The 26981-nt window shown below is 40.1% G+C and overlaps 1 protein-coding gene across 2 annotated transcripts in view; it reads right to left on the reverse strand.

Annotated features, from left to right (window-relative positions):
* mpp2b (MAGUK p55 scaffold protein 2b) overlaps positions 1 to 26981 on the reverse strand; it is a 47414-nt gene that overhangs the window by 18642 nt on the left and 1791 nt on the right. The window contains exon 2 of one of the 2 annotated variants that reach the window (XM_073490401.1): positions 15210 to 15289. In XM_073490401.1, the coding sequence (XP_073346502.1) occupies positions 15210 to 15240 (31 nt within the window). In that variant the 5' untranslated portion in view covers positions 15241 to 15289. Of the gene's footprint in view, positions 1 to 6035; positions 6068 to 15209; positions 15290 to 26981 lie in introns of those variants that run through there. The other variant, XM_073490402.1, reaches the window with a different exon arrangement.

Here is a 26981-nt window from a genome sequence, read left to right on the forward strand (position 1 = left end):
CAGTGGCATCACCTACAAGCAGGCATTAATCACAGCAGACGTGACTGTCAGAAGAGTGGGCATTTATATTCTGCTGTAATTCACTCAGCAGTCACTGAGGCCTTTGTTTTCCAGAGCTAAAAATACAACTCTGGCTTTTAATTTTCACAAAGCAGGCAGACTGGTGGCCTGTAACAGATCCTGTATGACCCACGTCACAGGTCTCATGTCCTAATAAGGGCATAAAAGAGCATTAAGGAGGTGATTGGTCCAATTAGAGGGCTGCTAATCAGTTTTGCGTTTGAAGATGTCCCAATTTCTGTGGACTAATTCTGAACACGTTGGAAACAACAAAATAACGGGGTGACTCCCAGCTGTAAAAAAGAAAAAGAAAAAAAAGAAAAAGAAAGTGAAAACTTTCTGTGAAATGTTCACATTTTGTAATTGGCAGGGATGTTTACAGTGACAGCTGAATTAATGTCTATCAATCCCCCATCTTGTTATGTTTCCTGTTACTGATATAAAAGTGCATTTAACTGTTCAACTGTATACTGAAGGAAAAAATCATACAATCTAAGTTACTCTGTTGCAGTGGCGGACTCGGTATGTTTGGTACATTAACTGCATCACGGACAGGACACTTTTTTGTGTGAAAAACAATCATCAAAGAATCTTAAGCTTGCAATATGTAAGAATTATATTTCAAAACCTTCAAAAATGAACTAAAATTAACAACAACATGTGAAGAAACAACAGTGCTGACGTTACGTGGTCGATGTATTGTGCTGAAGAGATACCCACCGAAATTAACATGCTAACCAGGTAGCACCAACACTCCCCTGGCTAACTGAGCTAACAAGCTAACAGTAACTACAGCCATGGCTGTATAAAAAGAACACAGTTAGCAGCAGTTAGCAGTTAGCTGTTATTCTGGTGATATGCTGCCACTCTGTATTGTTAGCACGAATTCAAGGTGACCACTTCTTACGTATTGAACCTTTAAATAAATAGTCATACATCATAAGGTCCTCCTGCACAAATAAAGAACAAATAAATGGGGGTAACAAGTCATTCATGTGAAGATGTTCATGATAATCTCAATTCACAATTACCCCGATAAAGAAAATTTACCACTTAACATATACAAGTAACTATTTTATCCCATCCCTAATCGCCAGAAATGCACCAATGTGTTCTTCCCACTGAGCTCCCATGAGTCTCCTGTGCACAGTAACAGATCATATGAGATCGATGGTCTGGTCTGAGTACATTAATAGAGATAGCCATGTGTTTAAAGTGACCCATGGTACAAAGGCTAATAAATAACAAGACTCTACAGCCATTCCAGCAGCTGTGAGGCTATTCTTTGGTACAGCAGTAGTACTAACACCAGCATGGTAACAATAAGAATGTCAACATGCATCCATGTTAAACCTCTTGGTTTAGCATGTTAGCATTATAACATTTGCTAATTAGCTCTAAACACAAAGTACAGCTGAAGCAAACTGGAAATAATTTGCACATACCCTAGTAGTATTTGGGAAATTTGACCTGATGATGGTGCTACATTAGAAGTTAAATGGTAATTCTACCAATTGTACACATTAAAGGGTGTTTACAGGTCTTGAGGAGTACTACTGCCAGTGATGTCACTCAGTGGCGAAATTGCATTGTAGGTAATGTAGGCACCAGGTTTTGAAAAGCAGTCCACTGGTCTACCATTGCACTGCTATAACACTGTGGGACAGTTTAAAAACAAGTGATTAAACTTGATAGGGAGAGCCAGATATATCACCTTTTTCATTCCACACAATTGGAGCCTAGATTACCCACAATGCAACATCACTGAGATCACTGTAGGCAATTCAGATTACATGCAGCTTCCTCTGGAGCCCCAAAAGGCTCTATACCATTTTGTCACATCTGCAGTAGACTCCCTCAGACCGGTGCCAAATGCCAAATGTCATGGAAATCCATCTAACAGTTGTAAAGGCATCACACTATGTGATTTATTCTCTGGGGACCATGACTGTCTATACAATACTGTCTATTGTCCAATTTTAAGGCAGTCCACCCCACAGCTGTTGAAATGTTGCCATCCATTTGATGCCTCTAGCATTTCTAAAAACCAATAAACCATTATCAAATAGTAAATAAAGTTTTCAGTGATCCACAGAAACTCACTCAATGGAAGAATTCACATTTTTCGTATGAAAAAGGACCCATGATTATTAAGGAAAAAGTCTCTCTAACCTGAAGCACCATTACTCTATTCAGCGGTTTCACTGATGTACAGCCCCAAGGTGCTCTTCTGACAATAAACAGCAAAATGACTTTGTGGAATCAAACAATGTCGACTCCAACACAAAATGTTCTCTAATTCCCTTACTATTATCCCTTTTATCACCAAACCCACGGCTTTCAGTCGGTTACTGTAGAGTGAAAACACAAGTCAGCAAAGACAAAAAAAAAGTTTGTTCATCGCTGCTGTACATTTGAACACGATAATATATCAGTCACGGTTAACACACAACACAAGGTGTGTGTGTGTGTATGTGTGTGCAGCAGGTCTGTCAAGAAGCTGGCAGATGATTTATGTTTCTTTTGCTCAGCAGAGCGCAGTGGGAGTTTTTTTTTTGTTAAGGTGCTTAAAGAGAAGTGATGAGGTAACAGATATTTTGAAAATGAACAGAAAACTATTTTTGGTCTTCTTCTGTGGTGTTCTGAAAGTAAAGACATGAGAAAAGAATAAAAGAAAGAGGCGAGAGGCCAGAGCAAGATGACCTTGATTACACTGTCCATCCGCCCTCTCTCTGAACAATTAGATAAGTAAATTAAATAAATAATTGGACAAGTCTTCCGCAGTGAAGTCTTGTTTTTCTTGTATTTTCCCATGAAGAGCGGCTCTGCTCCAGCAGGAGAGTTGCCAGATATGCGCCTGGCACAGAATATCAGACCAGCAGGCTCGGCTTACAGGTCCTGCATAATTCTGTTTAATCACAGCAACTGTACGCTGCTGTTGTTGCCACATCGGCACTTTTCCCGATGTTGAGCCTCTCTCTGCTTTGACTTTACATGAGTGGAGTTATTTCTCTTTTACTCATTGTTTCTCTACTTTCCGCTTTTGGGATTCTTATACTTTCTTGCACGTGCCCATGTTATCTCAAAGGAGACATATCATGCTCATTTTCAGGTTCATAATATTACTACTAGAATAGGTTTACATGCTTTAATGCTCAAAAAACACACAGTTTTCTCAGATTGTCCAGTGCTGCAGCACTGTATTCCCCCTCTGTCTGAAACGCTCTGTTTTAGCTCCTGTCTCTTTAAGGCCCCCCCCCTCCTGAATACCCAGTCTGCTCTGATTGGTCAGCTCACACACGCCTGACACAGCACTGGTAACAACAACAACAACAACAACAACAGAGCAGCTGTGCTAAATTAGTTCTTAAATGCCAAACTAGCCGCTAGGTATAAATTATGCAATTGTGTGACATGGCGACGTAGTGTGATGTCACAAAGTCACAGAATTAAAGGCGGGACTACTGACGAGGCGTTTCAGGAGCAGTGTTTTCTGTAGGAGAGAGGAGCTCCAGTCTGCATGGACTTTGACCTTTTTAACTTTTACATGCATAAGGACCTATATAAAAGACTGAAGGAAAAGAAAAGCATAAAAAGAAAATGAAAAGCATAATAGGCCTACTTTAACTTGAGAGTCAGGAGAAGGTGTGAAAGTTTCTGGAGAATAATAGCCATTTTCTCAGTGCTGAGTAAGCCGGAGGTCTTTCTATTATTCATAGAGATTATTAAAAATCCAACTTGTCCTCTTTCTGGGGTCTCGCTGCCCTTCCTCTCTCTATATACATGGATAAACAGGGTTGCTTCCCTCATTTCACTGGAAGGCATCCAAGCATAGACGATGGAGGATTGGCCTTGCAGGTCAAAAGTTTACACAGGGAGAGGTGTGAATGTCATACAGTATTTATTTTCTACTTCTCTAGCTGCAAAATTTTTTAAAAAACAAACTTCCTCTTTAGCATTCAGGCAGAGTATTTTATCCTGTATACCGCTCTGTCAAAGCCATCCTCCCTCGCATAAGCCTGCATATAAAACTGCACAGCCAGGACCAAACTACACTTTTTTTTTAAATCATAAACACTATTGATCTTCTCTCTGCTCGTGTCTCACACCGGCTTCAAAGCTGCACGTAGACATTTGCGTAATAATAAACTCGTTTTTTCCTCATCCTCTGAGCCTTTACAGGTGAGAACCCAGGCGAAAGTCATTTTCTGCTTCGGTGAATCCAAATTCCCTATACTGCACACTGTAACTTGATACCATTAGAGGACTCCATTTAGCAAGTGAGGGTTTAAGAGCCCGAAAAGGTGACTCAGTTGTGCAGACAGACTGAACCAGCTACATGTACATGTGCTCGACAGAACACACACTTCAAGGAAAATGATGTAAAATTTAAAGCTCTTTTCATGCTTGAGTACATGTTGTTTTTTACAATACTGACATGGCACATCCAAAAGTTAGCAACTATAAAAGAAAGCCAACAAACACGTAATGATTCATTTAGTTTTAATACGGCTTTAGAGAAAAGGTGCAACGCTACTTTGTCAGCAATGTGTCATTCAGCTAACACAAATGTACAGTAATAACAGACTGCGGTGGCCTCCTGCATCACCTTCTGACAAAGATTACCAGAATAACAGTTTCCTGTAATCACAAGGAACCTGAATTAAAGTGAAAGGCTTTTGTCTCTTCAAGTCTCATCTGAGCACGACTTCACCTCCAAGGAGAATTCTAATTAAACTCAATGTCACGGAGGCAGACAAACAATCTGGGCTGTTATTGTTTGTGGTTAAAGCACAGTGCAGGAACATGAACCTCTTAGCCGGCACTTAGTGAAGGTTGTTCTGTTGCTATGTAGCGGCAGTAAGGGAGGGAGGGAGGGTGGATCAGGGGAGAAAGAGATGTGGGACATGTGGTCGTGTTGGTGTTTCTTCGTGATGAATCCTCATGAGGACTCAAACACAGAGGAGTGCAGTGTGCAGCTGACTCTTATCCTTTCAGTGGCAATAAACACTTTTTGGTCTGATGAAATTTCTTGAGATAAACAAGTGGGCTGAAAAACACAAATACAGTAAATACTCTACCCAGAAGCATTATGGGAAGTGAACGAGGCACAATTACATAAACAGGTAATGAGCAGACCATGACTATCACAGTAAGTGTAGTTCCTTTTTTTTGGTTTCCACCAACTCGCAAGAGGCTCTTTAGCTACTAGTTGCTAACTGTGTTGGTCATTTGTCTTGACAGGAAGTGAACTGGCTTTTAGAGCATTTTTGCTTAAAAAAAAGGCAAAAATATTGCTTTGTATGCATGAATGACTGTATGCAGATCATTTAATCAATGAGTTATCAATAAATGCGGCCCCTTTCACATGTCACATGATACATTTACTACAAAAATATTGATTATAGCTGGAGTTAATTGATTATTTGTCAATTATTAAAATAGATACCAACTATTTTAATAAATCGGTTTGAGTAATTTCTTTAGGAAATAAAACATATCAAAATTCTCTGATTCCAGCTTCTTAAATGTGAATATTTTCTCATTTCTTTACTCCTCTATGACAGTAAACTGAACATCTTTGGGTTGTGACAAAACAAGACTTTTGAGGACGTCATTCTAAGCTTTGGAAAACACTGATGGACATCTTATTGACCAAACAACTACTTTATTAATCCAGAAAATAACAGATTAAATTGACAACCAAATTAGTTCTTAGTTGTATTCCTAATTATAACTGCTTTATAGTAACGCTTGCAAATGCTTTGTAATATTGTGATGAAGATCTGTGTGACTGAATTCTTAGGCAGTACATTGGGTGCATGCAATTCAGACAATGTCACGCAAATGTGCAAGCAGGGAAAAGGACAGGAATACAAGGGATAGGACCGAAAAAGATGACTTCAGAGGCAGAGTTGCAGAGCTGGTGCATTGAAATGATCTTAATGCAAAATATCACAGTACAAAAGGCTTACGGGATGCTGTAGGCAGGTATGGGTAAGGACCAGAAAAGGCTCTCACAGCAGGCAAAGAAATCCAACAAAGAGCAGGCAGGAATCAAAGGTCGGATAAACAGGCTAGGTCCAGACAAACCGAGTAAAGATCCAAAAATCTAAAGGAGACTGTGTGACGCAAGGAACAAAAATGAACTGGCACAGACAGAGGGGAAGACACAGACTAGATACACTGGAGAGGGAAGGCTAATGAGGGACAGGTGAGACTGATCAGGGCTGGAAACAGGCAGGAAGTGAAGTAACTGAAACAAGAGGAGAGTATTTCACAAAAATATGATATGATATGATGATACAAATGTAAAATTCTGAAGGAACAAGAGAGCAGCAAAACACCAAAGCACATGTTTCATTGAAACACTGTCAGAAAAACTCCTCAAACACAATTAGTTCAAACTATTTTCATCACAAAACTCTTACAGCTGTCTTGATTTACACTATTTGGCTCTTTTAGAGGTCTTGGATTAACAGTCCTCTCACAAAACCAGGACGAACTGTATATTCATAGGTGCCTAATCTGTGTTATAGTGATTCTACTACAAAACATTTCAGTCTGAAAAACGTACTTAAAATTCATTGTATGTCCAGAATTACACTGAACAGGACATCGAAAGTCATTCTTAGCAAAGACCTGGTGGTAATTAATCAGGGTACGCTCAATGATAAGGTCAATGTTAAGCTTCTGAGTGTGCAGTGTGACTCCGCAGAAATAACACCTGCTTTGTCCTGTGGAAACACCGACAGATTTCTGAATAGACTTCTCAAAAACTCATTGATATTCTCATTGTCTCCCGAACACACTGATGGAAGTTACGGAAGCCTTATTCTCTGTAAAAAAGGCATGTTACTGATGAAAATCGAAACTATGTCGAATCGCCAAAGTCACCTCTCTAAATTAAAATACTCCTGGGCCTCAACAGACTTTATTAAATACTTTAAGGTTACTCTTGGATTTGATTTTGCTCCCTGCTCTCCAGCAAAATATAATTACTATCAATCCCTCAGGAAGCAAAAGATGAATGTCTAACACAGTGGTGGAGAATTATATTGGATTGGAGCATATTCCATTGTGTGTACCACAACCGTTTAATCATTTATGACTAAAGAACAACTTTAATTCATCCGTTCACGGCATGTGCTTCAGTTTTTTCCAGCTTGATGTCCTTGCAGAGTGCAATCAGTCTGAAGTATTTTCTTTCACTAATTCAAAATGCATGCAGAATACAGCTATTACAGCTAAAGAACACTGCTCTGGTGGATGTGTGTTCAACTCAGGAAAATTAAGTCAACATCCTCTTCATGGAGCAGCGCTGACAGGCTGGCTCATCATGACAAGTTCAGAGAACGTTGTGTGAAAGCATGTGTGGGCACATCCATTGTGTAATGTACTTAGTGTAACTTGAACAGGCTTGGCTTTCAAATAAAAATGCTCCCCTCATCTGCTTAGCTTACTGCAGAAAATTGCATTATTTGAATTATCTGCTGTACAAATGCAGTTGTAGCGAGTGTAAACCAACTGTGATAAAGTTTCAAAACCTCGAGTTTGGTATTACGTTACATCTTTGTTTTTTTAGAGACAGAAGTGACTATTTTTGGATAAGGGGGTGGGCCAGGGGAGGATAACCTGACTGGATCTGATTGAGAACCTGAGAACATGCAGTGTAGGACTTGTCAATCACAAGGTAGCCCCTATCTGAAGTACACCCTTCTTTATTGTTTATCTTACTCTAAATTGTATTTTAATTTGCAAAATGAATATCATGCTGTTTTGAAGAAGCCTTGAAACTAATGGCTGAGACCATAAACTCATTAGAAACTGTTTTCAGAGGTAATAAATCAAGTGAGAAGTAGGGTCATTTTCTCATAAGCTTACATACAGTCAGACTTCTGCAACCACCAAGTCACCTCTGAATAGTGAACAAAATTTACATTTAAGGCACTTCCACATTGGCCTCACTTTTCAGACCAGAAAACTCCATCCATATTTATACAGGCAATGAGTTGTAGACTAGGGGTGTAATTATACATCAATCTGTACTGATTTATAGATTCAATGATCCAACGTGATTGATACAACGTGAAAATATCGATCCATATCATCATTTTTACTATGTGCCTTTTTTTAAATTCCCTTGGCACCTCTGTGTCACCTTGTCCCAAAGCGCACTTCCTTCCTAAACATTTGAATGGTGCTAGCGCCAGGCAGTTAATGTCAAGCAACTGTTTCAACAATGTTAGGCTGAACAAATGTGCGTGCAGGCTGATATTCAACAGCATGATAGCCCCCACTGTTAGCCTTGTAGTCACATCATTTAAATCGCTGAAACTGTCGAAACTATAACGAGTTAAAGTTACAGCTAAATGATTTATGCATAGCTCCTTTAGACTACTTGAAATGACTGTAATAGTGTTAATGTTTGATTCTATTTTGATGTAAATGTTTGATCAGTTGTTTTTTGACACTTCTGTATCTTTTTTCACCAAGTGGGAGACATTGCAGCCGAGTTGGAGGCTGACAAGAACCGGTTTTCCAACTCAGTTGCTCATAATTACAGTCAATGACGTGAAAACAGCATAAGAATGATTGAGATCATTTTCCCCTCTAACAGGTTCAATAAAGATAACAGGAGTGTGAGAGTGAGAGTCAATCAACTGCAGTGTGTACACGCCCACACAGTCCTCAGAGGACATCTAATCAGCCAAAATAATTGAAATCACTCGTAATGTGGATGTAGGTGTACTACGGATGTTCAGGGCCATAAACTTATCCAGGCAAGCTGAACACTATCGATCACATGCATTCACTATATGAGGAGTTGGATTTTTGCGCCTGTGTTGTCGTTTGTAGCAGAGAGGATCGTGTTATATTCAGGACGGGTGCAGGGTTTGTTTTGACTGGTGGTCTCAGACTGACCCATTGTATGTATTTTATCAATTATGATGTTTTATTTATGTATTGTTTTAATGACAGTGTTTAATTTCTGTATTTCATTAACAATAGCGTTTTATTTTATTCTTTTACTCAAGATTTCCATGTTCCTAAATTCATGTTTTTTAGTGCTTGCTGTGACAAATGCTATACAAATAAAATCTGATTGATTGATTTTAGTCCTAGTAACCTGGTAATAAAGCTTAACAGTGCAACATTTATGAATTTAAGTTTAAAACATTCAAAAATGTCAAACACATCTATGTATTGTGTTGCAGAGATTTCTGCTGGAGTTAGCACGCTAACCAGCTAACCTAGGCCATCCTGTCTTGTTATAGCACTTTGTACCTCCAGTTCCCAACAGGGCCACTATCTGCACGGCTAACTGAACTCACTAGCTAGCGACAGCTAAAGTGAGCAGCATTTAGCAGTTACTCTGATGATACTCTGCCCTCTTTTTTTTTTGAAGTATGAATTTAACAGGTGGCCAAATCTGATATATTGCACTTTTGATATTGTACTTGAACTTTATTGAAGGTTTTGACGAATCCAAGACACAGAAAAACATCCTTGTAGCAGTTATTTTGAGCAATAGCACATTCTGCAGAAGAACAAAAACTACACATAGCCAAATCTTTTTTTCTTTAAATAAAATGCAACATGACACATGAGGACAGAACTTCAAACAGGAAATAACTCAACCAAAAACTCAAACCATGACATGTTGTATTTCCGTTGCCTTGTAATGACCCTTTTCTTCCTAATCCTACTCACTGGACCTTAAAATACTGTACAATATATATCCGTTTACTGAAAATGTGTGTTGTCAGGTTAATAGTGTTTGTAATTTGTCCTTTTTAATCTATTATTCTACTGACTTCACAAGATATTCTGTAAGAAACTCCCTGACATTCTAGTTGAATTTGTGAAAATGAAACTGTCTTAAGCATTGCAGTGTGCATGACTGTCCCATGAAAGGCAACATTTCTTGAGGAAACACTGTAACCCTGACCCCTTCTGTCTTGGGGAGCCAATCAGGAGGAACGAGGGACTTTAAAGCTGCCATTTAAGCCACCACATTGCCATGGTGATGCTAGTTCCAAGCTGGCATGATACAGGGCGCGGGCTGGATTGCCTTATTAGCTGGCTGAAGGTCACCACTGGAGACAACAGCAACTCCCATTACACCTCACCCAGATGGCGAGGGCAGGATAATTTCATGTGAAGTTTTGCAGGGGAACCGACACGAACAAGTTTACCGACTGAACTCCAAACATTTTGACGTTGACTGCACATTTATTTTTCCCTGCGGCGGTTAATGAAAGAGCAAACACAGATCTTCAGGGTGTGACGCGGATGAAATAATTGCCAGTGTCACCACATTATCGAATACCCTCAGCCAGAACAGAATTAAATTGTCCCATTCTCTTGAAACCCTGCGATTATCTCTGACAGCCTAATCCTACCAACATGCAGTACTCAATGATCCATCATCTGTGTTTGACTACTGCTTCATTAGTCCGGTAGGCAAACAGAACACTCCTGTGATAGTGTGAGGGGTTCGGAGAGAAGAGAGTCTGTGTGTTAAATGTGTGTGTGTGTGGGGGGGAGAAAGTGAGAGAGCCACCAAGTTATTTGAAGGTTGTGAGTCTGACACATCCAGGCATGCCGTCTCTGATCAGAACACTGTTGCATATGAATGACCCCCTACCTACTCACCATGAATGTACAATGCACAGGAGGTCTCTCCCTCTCTCTCACACACACACACACACACACACACACACACACACACACACACACACACACACACACACACACACACACACACACACACACACACACACACACACTCTGAACTGATAGACAGGATGCAAATGCTTTGACAGAAAATGTGATTCATTACGGCTGTCACTGCTGTCTTGTCAGGCTACATTACCAAGCAGAGGATATCTTGCAACACTGTATACTATGTGACATGCAATACACTTGGCAATGATGTAATGATGCTGCTTACCTCGACTAATTTAACATGACTTCATCAAACAGACACAAGTTCATAAATAGATACGGGGAGAACATATGACTGTGTGGTATGCATCCACATGTATTATTAACAAACTGCATTAATAATGAAGAGAGTGAATGGTACTTCCCACTATCTGTTCATTATCATTCAAACAACAAATACTTGCTTTTACACAGGCTCTTCCTCTTCTAATGACTTCTTTTCTTTTCCACACTTGTCTCAAAGTGCATTCCTCACGTTACAATAAGGCACTCGTTGTAAATTCAATAAACAGAAAGGAAATATGGCTTTGTTTTCACTGCACCTTGCTCTCTTCCCTTCCTTGCCTCAGGTTCCTGAACATAACATGCTGCCCTGGGTCCTAATCTGTCTCTGCTCATCTTCATCACACTCTGGAGGTTTGGACCAGCGCATCAGGTGCAGGTGCATTGCGAATTTAAAACACCAACTCATGCCCTCGTCCGCCAACGTGAGCACATTGTCACCTGCTTAGAAAACAGTGATTCAACCGTAGATCACGGCTTCTCCACGCTCTCTGTCCATAGCCGGAGAAGTCATCTGTCTTATAAACCGTCCTGTATCCCTCACACACGGCAGGTAGGGACTTCTTGTGTGCTTACCTTCTCCCCCCAGCTTGATTTCCAGGCCCTCCAGGGAGTTGGCTGAGTCCCCCTCCTCCAGGGAGAGCCTTCCAAACACGGTGCCGGCCATGGTGAACAACACCTCTCTACAGTAACACACCCAATACGGTATCTGAGGCAGACTGAGAGATCTCCCTCTCTCTCCCTCCCTATCTATCCCTGCCTCTCTCCTCTTCCTGCCAAAGAGGCTCCTTCGCTCTCTCCTCCCTCTTCACCTGCTCTTGACATGAATGTGTATAAGCTATGCCTGGCTGAGCGTCTTCTCCTCCGCATGAATGAATGGAAACGAGAGAGGGTTGTGTGTGCATGAGAAAGGGAAGGGGTGGGGGAAGTATGATGCTTTCTCTTGGAAGATGGAGAAAAGGAGGCAGGGCGATTTTTTTCCTTCCAGGCTTCCCTGTGGGGGTTAACTGGGGGAAAGAGCAGCAGAAGGTTGGCTCGTAGGGAAGGGGGATCGGTGAAAGAGGCGGTGCGTAGGGAGCTGACACATATGTGAGAGATGACCCTCCATTACTATTACATCACAGACACAGGTACAAACAAAGCGAGCCTTGCAGATGCTCTGTAAGTGATGGGTGCTTACTGGGTGAATTTATATTTGTGCTTTCTGCTTATAAATCCAGGAAATGCTTATCTGAGTTCCTTTGAAAAATGTCTGAATATCTATAAAGGTGACCCTTCTCTGACCCTTCTTGAAGCTCGTGCAAAAAATAGCCTTGCTTTTTAAATTAAACAAAGACATGAATTGGTTTGGAGAAACAATCTACTGTGTGTTACTAAAAATGCCAGTCATCCAGACTAAGCCCTCGGCCAGTGTACAAATCAACACTGACTGACAGCCCATTACAAAAACAGAAACTCCACACATATTTTAACTCTCTGTGGAAAACACTTTTCTCCCTCTATTTCTCTATTCGCCAGCTGACTGCGGCAGTTTATTACCACACGATAATACACTATAAAGCTTTAAGTTTCAGATGTGGTCCTCTGTTAACCAATATACTTAGACGCTTAATTTCTCAGACATCTGGCCGCGGCTTTTCAATCTTTTATGTGTCTCGATCAAATGCCTACAGCGATGAGTGAAGAGGAAATGCATGGAAGTGTGGCTACATGCCAGTTTAGAGTTTAATGTGGGCACCGTTTTTGGCGCTCAAACAAGGAAAATTAATTGTACTGTTGTCACAGTGCTACATATTCAACTCTGATATCAATGTCAAGGCATATATCTAAAACATCCCATCAATAGGATCATCATCAAGGGTGTAATACATTTGTTGGTATTTTGGACAAATTCAGTCTCATGTTTTATATTCTGGGATCAGTTTTATCTACCAGTTTATATAGCCTGGGTTCCTGCGCAACACATGGTGCACTCTTGGGTGCAGTTGCCATGTTTCAGTTATTGCACTGACTCCTGCTGTCTGTTGTGAAGTGCCAGATTGAATGTGTGTACAAAATCATTGCTTTAAATAAAAGGTGCACAACATAGTTTTGGGGAAGAAGAAGAGAAAGATATTTATTGACTGATGTTTTAATTGCCCAAACAAACTAAATAAACAAACTCTTTGTTTTTTTGACTGAATAAACTGAATAAACAAACTGACCTTAAAGGACAACACAATTTCATACTGTTTTATTTTGTTTATATGTGGCGGACCCTGCCACCTTTCTAGCTTCAAACAGTGTTCTGGGGACCTTATTTTCCTCTGAGAACAACTTAATTATTCAGTTATGGAAAACACAAATATTTCGGAGATTGTATTTTAACCTCATTAACGTTATTGTAGAGATTGGCATTTTGTGCGATCTGGCGGCCCCCGCAGTTTCTGAGTGAAACACCACTGTCATAAATACAAATCCCAGGTCCATAACAATTTGTCAGATGTACTGTAGGTGCCAACTACAAACAAAACTCATTACGTCATGACAGTGTTATGTGTTGAAAATAAGTGACAGGGGGGCCGAGTGGCTGTGACAGAGACACCATTCACCCTGTTACAAGACACTGTACCATCAAAATGATTTTGAAATGGTTATTTTAAAGGTTAAAAAGTTATATAATGTTTAAAATTTTTCACAGCAGCCTTGAAGTAGTATCAAACTGTCTGCTAACATGAAAAACACCATTACATTTTGATCCATTTCAAAGATATCAAACACCCTCCTTCAAATAAATGTTGAATTTGGTAAGACAAAATAGGAATTGAACAAGTAACTATGGCCCGAAAGGTGATATTGAGCTGCAGTGATTAGTTAATTTATAGATCAGTCGATTGAAAGAAAATTAGTAAGTAATTGTTTCCGACGTCACTTTGGGTTCTTGGAGATTGTGATGAGCATTTTTCACGATGTTAATATGATGTGATGCGATACGACTTTATTATCCCCTTACGCAAATGTTTCTTGGGCTCAGTGTTGCTGCATTAGACAGTTTTCAAACCACCGCTGACATTTAATAATTGCATTCACTGATTGAATGTAACTGAGTACATTTACTCAAGTACTGTGCTTAATTCCATTTTTGAGGTACTTGTACTTGAGTATTTAAATTGTCTACTACTTTATACTTCCCCACCACTACATTTGGAGTCAAATATTGTACTTTTTACTCTACTACATTTATTTGATAACTTTAGTTACTAGTTACTTTGCAGATGGCATGCTGCATCAGAGCCAAAGAAGCACATTTTTAAATTAATTTATTTTATTGACAATTAGATTTAAATAAAGAAAACATTCTGATAATCGGAAAAAGAATTAATATTGGCTCTGACAATTGGTAGACACTTATACAATATATACGTACATACATCGTATATGTAGAATTTACTTTTACTTGTACTTTTGATACTTCAGTCTATTTACTGCCTGGAAATTTCTTCTGATTCTTAAGTACCTTCGTATTAGTGACTTTCACTTTTACCAAAGTAATGTTTTACCACAATAGCACAAGTATGACTTTGGGTACTTTTTTACAATACTGACTACATACACACATTGTACGTTTATGCCAGTAAAGAAAAAAACAAAACTATTAATCGATTAATCGTGAAAATAATTGGCAGATTAACTGATAATCAAACCAATAATTGCAAATACCTTTGCCAATCAGTCATTCACAGCATACTATGTCGTACAATCCATAATAAAACACTCACCCAATGCCTCCAAAGAAAATTAGAACGTATATTTGTGTGCGAGCATGTGCGTGTCGGTGCATGCACTCGTGCGCATTAGCACTACTGGCCTCCAGTGCTAGATTTAACTTGCATGTGTGCAAGAGTGCAGGGCCGCGAAGGATACAACTGCAAATCCTTCGAGGCATGACTGATCTAAGGCTGGAGTTTTAGCGCTCCATTAGCCAGCTCATTAAGTCACATTAGAACTCAGGAGATGAGATACATGTCCTGAGTGCGGGAATAATCTTCAGCCGTTCAGTATCTCCTCCCTGTTCCCTCTCTCTTGATATCTCTCTCGCTGTCACTGACACACACACACAGAGATGCCCTTCGTCATAGCGAGGCCGAGCCACTTACCGGAGTCAGAGCTGGATGTCGCCACGGGCATTTTGAAAATTGGTTCCTCCCAGTATCCTCCACAAAACTTGTTAGGTCAACTGCAATGAAAGAGAGTGCAAAGAGAGAGAGAAAAGGGAGAGGCATTGAAAACACTAATGAGGTATTGATTGTGAATATGAATGCAAAATCTTTGTTGTCAGACCACTGAGGCGGAATATTAAGGGTGAAACAAGGAAAGGAAGGTAGAGGCTGTTCTATAAAGGGCATATAAAAGGACTATTTCACACAGAGTGTTGCATATTTTATGGCTTGGAGGTTTCTTTTTAGCTTTTTATAGTTTTTGTAGTTATAAACTGTGTTGTCAGGTTGAGGCCCTTCAAATTCAACACACAGGGATCAGTGCAAGTCTAAATCCAGCCATGACAAAGAAAACAAATCCTTCTCTGGCATAATCACAGTCAATGGACTTGCGTACGTGCACAGCTCGTTTCTAATTTGTCCTAACAAGCTCCCACACACAACAACTGGTATCTAACTTTGTTTAATACCTATAAATAGAGTAGCCGGTTGCTCTGGTAACACCCAAACAGGTTTAGCCATCATGTCCGTAGGGAATACTATTAGCAACAGTTGGAAAGATTGAGTGAGCCAGTGGGTGAGTGAGTGGGCAGGCCAGCTAACATTAGCTTAGTGAGGATCTCTATTGACTCTAATTGATCCTTTTAACATCAGGCAGCAAGTAAAAGGCAAAAAGCACCACGGACAGAAGACTGGGAGACTAAGGCCTTGTACACACATTCTGTCCTCTTAAAATACAAAATATGTCCACACAACCTTTATTTTATAAAATATCTCTATACACATGAGAATGCAAACTAGAGATGCACTGATCCACTTTATTTGAGCTCCAATCCAATTACCTACATCTGGCTGTATGATGCAGTACGACTTCCACCCCTCAGAATGTTGGCTTTACAGACATTACAAGTTGTTGTCTTACTTTTCTGTGTTTCGAGACTAAACTATCTCAAAGCTAGAAACTCACTCAGTTCCAGATTGTCTTGTGTTACAGTATGGCAGATTCATTGTGCAGTGAAAGGCCGATCTGTATGTCTAACTCTATTATGCTTTTTTGTTGTTTTTTTTCCCTTTCCTTCAATGATACATATAGGTGCTTGTGCATGCAAAAGATCTTAAAAGTTAAAAAGCTCAAAGTCGGCACCAACAGAAGCTCCTCTCTCCTACAGAAAACACTGAAAACACTGACAACACACTATGTCACCACGTCACACATTTGCAAAATGTATGCCTAGCAGCTAGTCTGGCACGTAAGAATTGATTTAGCACAACTGGTCTGTGGTTGTTAGTGGTGCTGGGTCAGGCGTGTGTGAGCTGACCAATCAGAGGAGACTGTGTATTCAGGAGGGGGTATGTCTCCTTTAAATAATTTGTGCTACAACACTATGGCTATGGGCTTAAAATTGCATTATTACATAGTTACATTTATTCATTAAAACGTTCAACAATGGAATCTGGGTTGGTGCGTGGATCCGTGACATCAATCCAACATACGAGGAGTGAACTCTATTCCACATGCTCAAATAAGCATGGAGGGCCAGCTGGTGGCAATAGAGTCTATGTCAATGAAACGTCATACACCAGAGAAAAACATTCCTACATGCGTAGTGAGCTTATTCATTTTAAAGGAGACATATTATGTTCTTTTTCAGGTTCATGATCTTATTTTTGGTTACTACTAAAATAGGTTTACATGCTTTAATGCTCAAAAAACACATCAGTGCTGCAGCTCTGTATTCCCCCTGTCTGAAATGCTCTGTTTTACCTCCTGTCTTTTTAAGGCCCCCCTCCTGAATACCCAGTCTCCTCTGATTGGTCAGCTCACACATGCCTGAGCCAGCACCACTCACAGCGTCTCCAGTCGTGTCCTGTCGAGAACCTCTAAGTTAAGTTATAATTAGACCGACTGTCGCTACATTTGCATGTGAACGAGAGGCAAAAACACACAGGAAAATGTTTGTATTGCATAAAATCCGTATACCTGTGGACAAGGGCATAAATATCTGTTGTCCAGAGATTCAAAATTAACTCGTCAGGTGATATGGACTTTGATAAATACATACAGTGAAGAGCAATTAAGGGTTAAGGAGCGGATGTAGGGAACCTAAATAGGCTGTGTTAAAACAGAGAGAGAAAGAAAGGGAAGGAGAGAGATCAAACAACAACAATGGTGAGGAAGAAAAGAGTGCAGCTGACGACGACGATGAGACCGTGGTATCCAAGGATGCCAATTCATGGTTGCCATGACAAGAGCAATCCATGGATCCAAAACCCTGCAATGTCACCACAGGGTCAGAGCGTAAGAGTGTGTGCATGTGTCAACGAAAAAAACAATCATTACTCAGATTTGGAGAGATGAAGCATCTTCATACGTTCAAGCATTGAAGCTGTGAACTGACCGAATGCGGGCGCTAACAAAAAGATTGCTACATTCTAAGTGCTTCCAGTCTGACTCCCAATATTATTTTTTTAAGTAACTGAATGAATACATTTCTTCATTCAGATGGAGTCACATTTCTCTTTTACTACTTATCAACTAATATTTCTAAACTGGCTCTCCAGGTGACATTTTCCATTAGGAAAGAAACTTTTATCACTCACTTATTTCTTTTCAAGTCTTGTCAGTGAACAAAAATGGTAAAAACGTCTCCAGGCCCAGCGGTATGTCCTTTTCATTAATTTGCTTCTCTGCGCAGAGATAAAACTATTCCCAAATCCAATTTGTTCAGATATTTGCAGGTTTTATGTCATTTTGTCAGCGCATCCCAGGGCACCAGTTAAAGATTCATCTTATAAACTGCTAAACGTCAACTTGCTGGAGGAGGGAATATTTTGATTATAATCCCAACATGCTTCATCATAATAGGGCGAGCCTGCTGAATTCTGGAAGAGATCCAGGACACCTGTATTATTACTTTCCATACCTCCATCTGATCAAGATCCCCTTCAAGATATTTCATAGACTTCATCACACTATTGACACGTTACATAAAATGTATCCTCCCATAAATTTATTTTCCATCGTCCATTAATCCTTTCAATAACCCGGTTTGTTCGGCCATATGTTTTGTTACCGTCAATGGATTCCAATCTATATTTAACTCCCTCTCTTTGCCTTATGTAATAAATCTATTTTTCCTAACCCACGGACATGTCATATCATATTTGGAATAGTACCACCTGAACTCTGAGTGTAGCTGACTCAGAGAAAAGCTGTCGCATTTTGTAAGTGCCTTTCTGTATGTGTATCAATTCTGGTTGAGTGTAGGCGACTTCATTAGGTTTCAGAGGTAAGTAAGAGTTTGTTTTTTTATTTGATCCAGCGGGAGGGAGGACAGGACTAGGCAAATTTATTGGTGATGTGCGTACATAATTTTTTCTTTGAGGAAGTGGGTTGCATATTTACATATAAATATGTAAGCCAAGCAGTGCCTCCCACGTCATTAGTGAGGACAACAACAGATTATCTGATGAAAAGCTGTGATTACTTTCACTGGTGTGACATTGAAGCACACAGTCTTAGACGCTCAAGGACCAGGCGCTTTTGCAAAAGTCTGATCTATGCGGATCAGGTCCTTAATGCCGCATACCAGTCCCCAAGGCTTATCCGTGGCATCCCGTGTTTGCACTGCGAAATGACAGAGCTTGTTAAAAGTATGCAGAGACCACACGGCCGCTAAGAAGTCAAAGCCGATTGCAGAAGAGCTTGGCCGTGCTGGAGCTGTGCTGACACTGGGGAGGGGGGGTTGGGAGAAAGGAGGTTTGAGGGTGGGTACGATGTTCTCTGTCAGTCTCACTGGCTCTTATTTTATAGAACTGAGGAGGAATAATTGGCCAAGATCTAATGATGGTGCAGTCGTCAGCAGCGGTGGCATTTTCTTGGTAATTGGTGGCAATTTCATGCCGAACAGCCTTGATGTCTACTCAGAGCTGCAACCAGTCATCATTCCCTATAATCAAGGATTAAATAGGTGTCCTTAATAAGACCATTAAGACTAATGTTGAAGTTGAATAGTAAATAAGGGATCCTTCGCAGAGGTCAAAATTGGTTGCTGCAGCTGTGCACATTGTGAGCCAGTCCATCTCGCCAATCAAACCTTGTATACAGAAACTGTCTCTGCTCTCTATCAGTCAACTCTCACACACACATACAGTAACACACCCTCACACAGATCTCCATCTCCCTCGCTCTATTCCACAAAGAGGACAGCTCAATAGCGCAGCTGCAATGACATCACATTTGGAGACCTGCTATCATCTCTGCGATGTCAATCTATTAAAAACAAGAGGCCAGCTGTTGGGTGTGTGTGTGTGATCTATGTATGCTATATTTCTAGACATGTTGGATGTTCCTTACCAATGAATTCTCTCCAGGCACAGACTAAGTTTAAATGTCTGCATCACCCAAATCTTACTCAACCAGAACTGAGGGCAAATGTTAAGGCTTTGGTGTCTGAAAATATCCCTAAAATTCAAGGAAATCAGTGCTACAGCCAAAAAAAAGATCAGATGTTCTCTCTCTACTGTGCTTCTGCTTTCCACTTAGGATAGTCACTTATCTGCTTCAAATTGCTCCTGATGGATTCTGTCTACAAGTTGGGCTAGGCAATGTATTGATATTATATTATTAATGTGAAATGAGACTATACACCTATCAGCCAAAACATTAAAAGCACTGACAGGTGAACTAAATATCATTGATCATGTCTTTACAATGCAGACATTTCTGTCTGGAAACCTCACCATACCACACCATAAGAACAGTTCAGGAATGGGCCGAGGAACGTGACAAAGAGCTCAAGGTGCCAGTCAGGCCGTCAGACTTCCTAGATCCCAATCCGATCAAGCATCCATGGGACCTTGCAACCAACAAGACCCAAATCAACCACAACATTGAAACGTTGTTGCAGCTGATCGATGCCAGTGGTTTTAATGTTGTGGTTGATTTGACACCTGTGGGTTGCAAGGTGGTGCCTCCATGGATTGGACTTGATACAGCACGTCTCATGGATGCTCTATCATATTGGGATCTGGGGAGTTTTGGCATCAGGTCGAGAACGCCTTGAGCAGTTTGTCACCCTCCTCAAGCTTTTCGTGAATTATTTGTGTGGTGCCGCTGGATGCTTTGTCCTGCTAGGTGGGGCATTGCCATCAGGTAATGCCATAGCCATGAGAGAGTTTACTTTGCCTGCAGCAGTGTGTAGATGGGTCTTATGTGCCAAAGAACATCCACATGAATGTCATCCTGTGGTGTTCAGAGGATTCACCCAGATATAAAGAAAACTGATGTAATCATCTGAACTTACCAGATTGTTCTACTTGTTCTAATACTTGCCTTTACTTAGTCATTAATTATATTCACATTAAAAAGGTGCAATATGTAAGAATTTCAGTTGAAATCATTTAAGAATCAAAAACAGACTGAAGAAATAACGCTTTTGACATTATCTGTATGTTGCATTTATGAAGTACCTTTGATGACATTGATATGTTGATATGTTGTGATTTAGGCTAAAATATTGCAATATTATTATTTAAAGGCCATATCGCCCAGCCCTATCTACAAGATTAGCGAGCCTACAGCCTGATAAGCAAACAATTTATATTAGTGTTAAAAATGATTGTATAACACATAAGGATCCTCAGTACAGGCTGAGGGAAGCATCTATTTCCTTCAAGGTAGTTTAAAGGTAGTACTTGCAGACTTCTAAAACATAACAACCACAACAAAATAAAGCCTACATCTGAAGATGAAATTTTTTTTAAATTGCATCTTTCAGCACATTCTGGCCTAAAGCACTGACACATGTGGTGGCCCAGGTGTTTATATGCCAAGTGTAAAATGCCTTGAGCTGTTTCCATACTGAGGCTGCATTGAAGCCTGAAAACATACGTACACACACATGCATGCACATACACACACACACGCACCAGCGACCAAACAAGTCTTAATCCACACATGCAGGCTGGCGTCAGGCCTAAAAATAACCCTGTGCTCCCACAGGTTCAGCTCCTCTCATTACTTTACAAGGGAAAACTGTCGTATCCAAGACAACCGCGAGCAGCTCTTCGCCTTTTCCCCCAGCGCTTTGCCATGGCAACAAGGGAAAATGCGTAAAATAATAATAAGTTGGAGCTAAAATTGGGTCTATTAAAAGGTTTGAAGCTACACTTCAATACAGAGTTGCTCTATATGAGGAAATCAGCATCATAAGTGGATAAAAAAAGAGCGTAGCATTCACATAACAGGGAGGAAATCCATTTTGACAGTGTTCACCAGCACTTGTTGAGCTCTATAATTAAATTAAGCAATGTTTTTACTGTGATTTCAACTTAACACTGTTTCTACAGCTCCAGAGCAACACATTTTTTTTAATCATATATTTTTTCCCTTCTTATATTGAGAGTCAGAAAACATTTTTCCTGTCTCTTATTAAAAAGTTTACACATTTATGGTAATCTTGAAAGTAAAGTCACAAATTCGATTTAAACTTAAAAGGTGCAATATGTAAGATTTTTGTTGATAACATTTCAAAATTAACTAAAATTATCGACAGAATATGAAAATAGTTATTTTGAAGTCATGACATGTATGCATTGTGTTGTAGACCTGTCCAGTCCAAAGTTCCTGTGCTAGCGGTGTGAACTAACACTCCGCCGGTGCTCTGAGCCCCCAGTCCAGACAGCTAGATGCATGGCAAACTGAGCTAACTAGCTAATGGCAGCTACAGTCAGCAGCATATAGCGGTTACAATGTCATATGCTGCCCCCTTTTTGGTTGAAATATGAATTAGACAGCAGGCCAAATATTATATATTACCCCTTTAAGGGGTCACTTCACCCAAAGCACAAAATAACATATTTCCTCACTTACTCCTAGTGGTATGTAATCACACAAATAGTTTTTGTGTTATGCACCGAGATTTAGAAGAGTCTACAATACAATGCAGGTGATTCAAATGAAAGATGATAAGAGATCATGTAGAAAAACAATCCTGTCAGAGTTTGTACCATTCTTGCAAAAATATTGCTTCATGAACACTACCACAAGAGCTTTCTTTGACGATCTGCCCTGAAGTGTGTTAAAGAAAGCACCAGCTGTCTGTTGTCAAACCACATTTCAAACTAAACTCTTTTTCAACAGACAATATTAAAGTAGTTTATTCATTCTTGCCTACAGGGGCTCATATCAACACCTAAGTCACTCCAACAGATCAAAATAAAGTGAGGAGGACTTCTGAAGGAGAGGATGAATTTAAGTGCAGCTTCAAGCTATGTGCTGTATGGTTGAATGAGTTCAAAAATGAAGGTGTGTCATATTCCCAGCACGCATACTGATACACACAACGTGCTACTACTTGGTGGAAAAAAGAGCACTCACTGTCTTTTTCCTGGGCACACAGATTGAACAATGAAACTTAACGTGCCTTGAAAAGTCTAATCGTAAATGATCAACCAGCAGCTTAACAGATTTGGGACTCATTAGCCACTGCAGCCACATGAGCTACTGAGAGATCTTCAAATCGAGAGTTAAGTTTGTTACCTCCTGTGTAATTGTGTTGTGATGTATGATTCTATGACAAAAGAGCAACAAATTCTCTTCTTTAAAAAGGCACAATGGCACAAGAGATACCATCATTTCTTGACATCCCTTGATGCCCGACATCGAATAAAACCTGATGAATTTAGTGCAGTGGGGCTTCCTTTTCCCGCAGCTGATACAGATTGTAATTAGTGTAATTAGAATTAAATGTCATGTACGTACCACTGAAAAGCTAAAGGACTCAGGCAAACTGCTGAGAGCCGACCAGGGGGAGCTTTCACAATCACCACCCTGCTGGGATTTCATTAAAGATCCCCATTTTTTCGGAGGAAGCAGCCATGATGGAATAAGCTAAATGAATGTCACTGCTTGAATGTCACTCAAGTCTCTTGAGAGAGAAAGTCTGGAGGTTAAAGTCCCAATATTACAGAGCAAATCCACACTTTAAGGCTGGCACATTGGCTTGTCCATGCATTTATTGGCATTTATTAAAAGGGACACTGCAAAAACTCTCAGTGGGGCAAAGAGTAGTAAAAGTGCAGCTACTGTCTCATTTTGAATAAAGAACTGACAAACAGTTTTATAGCCACTCAATTTCTAAACTAAGAACAGACTCTGTCTCTGCTGATGGGGTGGAGTGCTGTAATATCTTCACCCCACCCTAAACCACAACAAAGAGTCTAAAAATAAACATGAATTGGATCAGATGATATTGTGTATCAGATCAGATGTCTGTCTGACTGTCTGTCACAATCAAAGTAATAACACGACGGCAAGTCGCCTGACCGGCATGTTGAAGACATTTCCTCCAGACAGCTGATCCAAAGAGCACAGTGTTACATATCAAACCACCATCAGTAAATTAAAGTTCAGTGCTCGCTGACGTGTGGAAGAGATAGAAAAAGCTGTGTGATGCATGCACTTGCTCTTTCAACCAGGCGCCCCACTCCCAGTTTGATATTCAATTTAAACACTTTTTTCAGCACTGGCGGCTTTAGCTTTATTAGATTATCACATCTGGGTTTGTAAATATGAATAGATCATTGTTGTTATGCCCTAATAACTGTCAATTTCATTTTCAAATTATTCTTTAAAAAGGTGGTGGAATTTTACAGCTTGACTTTATCCTAGTGGCTTTTTGCGGGTTTGGGTTTGACAAGTTTATATTATATTTACCAGAACAAAGAACAAACATCCTTCTGTGATTCAACAATTAACATCAAAAACTAGAAATCAAGTTTGTTACAAAGTCCTGTTTCTCAAATCCATGCTGAGTTAACCCTCTTCCCGAATAAAAACAATAAAGGATCTCTGAAAAAGAAAATATCCCCAATATCTCCAATACCCTTGGAGTTATACCTCCGGTATCAGTCTGTTGATTGTCTTCGCCACAGAGCTCATCCCCTGCAATAATCCAGATCCCATAGGGAAATGCAAACTTCCGGGTTAGCCTACAAAAATATGTCATCCCTGTAGCGCTCTAATTAGGGACCTGTGGCGACCATGAATATCAGTAAAAATGGTGTGCTAATCTAGCTAGTAGATATTAACATATATTTAATTGAATAAGTAAAAGATTTGACCTTCTGATGACACTAGATGAGAAGTCAGGAGGCTTCATCCTCTCAGGAACATGAATGCCTGTTCCAAATATAATGGCAGTCCATCCAACGCTTGCTGAGATATTTCCAAAAGCAGTGGATCGACGAGACCAACTGAGTTTTTCTTCCGTCATGCCAGCATGTCTAAAAACATCACATTCGCCCATTAAAAATCCTCACAATGCAGTCGTCAGTTCAATGACACAGCTTCTATATGTGGAGATCTGTGCCGGAGGGGATGAGGTGGCAGGTGTGAGAGTAAATGAGCTGATCATTTTTTATGAATGACACTACTGAGGTTGGAAAAAGATGCTGAGGCTGTGTGAACTGCTGCGGATTAATCTCCCAGTGGAATCCAGTGTGGATGAGTCCTACTTCTAAAGCTTCTGTCTGTAAGCTACAGTTGATTAGAATTCCTGTTTGATGCAGTAATTAATCACTCAGTGCGTCGAAGCTGGAAAACTGCACAGTGTCATACTCAGACAGCATTGAAGGTGTTCTTATTAAGAGTTATCAATATGTGATGTTAAATAACCAGGAAGCTTTCTGAATTCATCTGGGTGCGGATCACACACAGGGATAGCTCTCTGAATGTGTTAAAGGACTTGTATTAATTCAAGTGTGCATTACTCAGAGGCTCAGACATGTCATGGTCACACTATCTTCACCGGCACACTGGTCTTTTTGCTCTGATTTGATCCAATCTAATATCTCATACAAAATGTATTCAAATGTGAGAGAATTTAAAGTGAAGGATATTTTTTTCTTTTTGAAGTTTAAAGAGTCCGACTTCAAGCGGAGCTCTTAAATCGTTAAAGAAGTGCTTAGACGATGTTCTTGTTGAGGTAGAACCGGACCCGCTGATCCTTTAGCTGATACCCAAAGCTGTCAAAAGCAGGGAAATTTATGGTAAACCTCCCACTTCCAAAACAGAAATTGATAAGAAGGCGGAAGTTTCTTTAATCCAGACAAAAGCTCTTTGAAATGAGACTAACGGGTGGACAATGTAATGATTTGTTGTTTCCAAACTTCACATAACCTCACTGACTAACTGATCCGTGCTACGTGACTAAACAAATGGACTCATATAGCTATAGATGGCTAAGGTGATTGTTCATATTACCTCAGAAGGACTGGAACTATCTTTGTAGGTGCAATATGTAGGTGAAACGGCCACCTGTCGAATTTATACTCCAAACAATCAGGGGGTAGCATATCACCAGAGTAACTGCTCAGTGCTGCTAACTTTAGCTGCTGTGAGCTAGTTATCTTAGTTAGCCATGCAGCTAACGGTCCTGTTAGGAGTAAGAGCTACAAAGTGGCATTACAAGACAAGACGACCGAGGCTAGCTGGTTAGCATGCTATCTCTCTAACACAATACATAGATGTCTTTGACGTAACGTCCAAAGTGATTTCTTCACATTCTGCTGATAATATCAGCTGATTTTTGAATGTTTAAGAAATCCACAGGCTGGCTATAATCTGTAAGGCATTTAAACTTGAGAGAAAAGATCACAATTTAGATCATAGATTGCGATTGCAATTAAATACGTGATGTGATATTACTTTTTAGCCATAAAGTCAACCCCTTACAAGTTATTTTCATTTATGTTTTCAAAAACATTATTTGCTGTGCTGCTGACTAAATAAATGTCCTCCAAATTAGACTTAAGTCAGCCTTAAATTTTCAAGAAGCATGTTGATGAGCAGTCTAGGTTTAAGTTCATGAATAAATATGCATGTAAACCAAAGTCATGTTACTGTAATGGCCCAGAATGAATTTCAGATTGCTCTGTCGTTATCAGCCAGAGGAGTCACAAATGGATGGTACATCTCTATTACCACTGAAAAGGCAAGAACTTCTCTCGTGCTGGCAGAGGAAATTTGAATACTTCCTCTGTAGTAATAAAATGCCCTCACAGTGCAATGATATAAAGCATTCGACAGAAAAGATGAGATCATAGACATCTGAACAACATCCATAAGCACCAGATGAACTTGTACAAAAGATTACAAACCTAACATTAGGCAAAACAGATGGAAATCCAGTTATGTCAATAATCATCACAAATCAAAGAGTCTCTGATGTTTCCTTGTCAGAGAAAACTTATCAAGTTTGGCTTTGATCTAGGCTACATTTAAAAACGCTCACCTTAAAAGCAACAATATGCAGAAATTGGCATTTTGTGTGATTTGGCGCCCCCCACAGTTTCTGAGAGCAACACCACTGCCATAAATTCAAATCTCAGGTCTGTAACAATGCTGCTTTTACCACTAGCACATTTGGCTGCAGTGAGTCAAACCAAGCCACGCTGTTTTGCTTTTCCATCACCAGTTTTACCGCGCTGAATTGAGCCGCACCGCGTTCCGGAGTAGGGCCAAGCCACGCCAACCTCCAAGCAGGCCGCACTGACGTTGCTCTAACCTCACAATTGTACAGTGATAACATAGGCCTAACACTGGTGGATGGGTAAAAACTATGACACAATGTATGGAACTGGAAATATAGCATTCTTTGAGAGGCAAAATTAGTGCTTATAAAGAAATCTGGGGACGTTTTACCCATT

This window comes from Pagrus major, chromosome 20 (assembly GCF_040436345.1).
Source record: "Pagrus major chromosome 20, Pma_NU_1.0".
Lineage (NCBI taxonomy): Eukaryota > Metazoa > Chordata > Actinopteri > Spariformes > Sparidae > Pagrus > Pagrus major.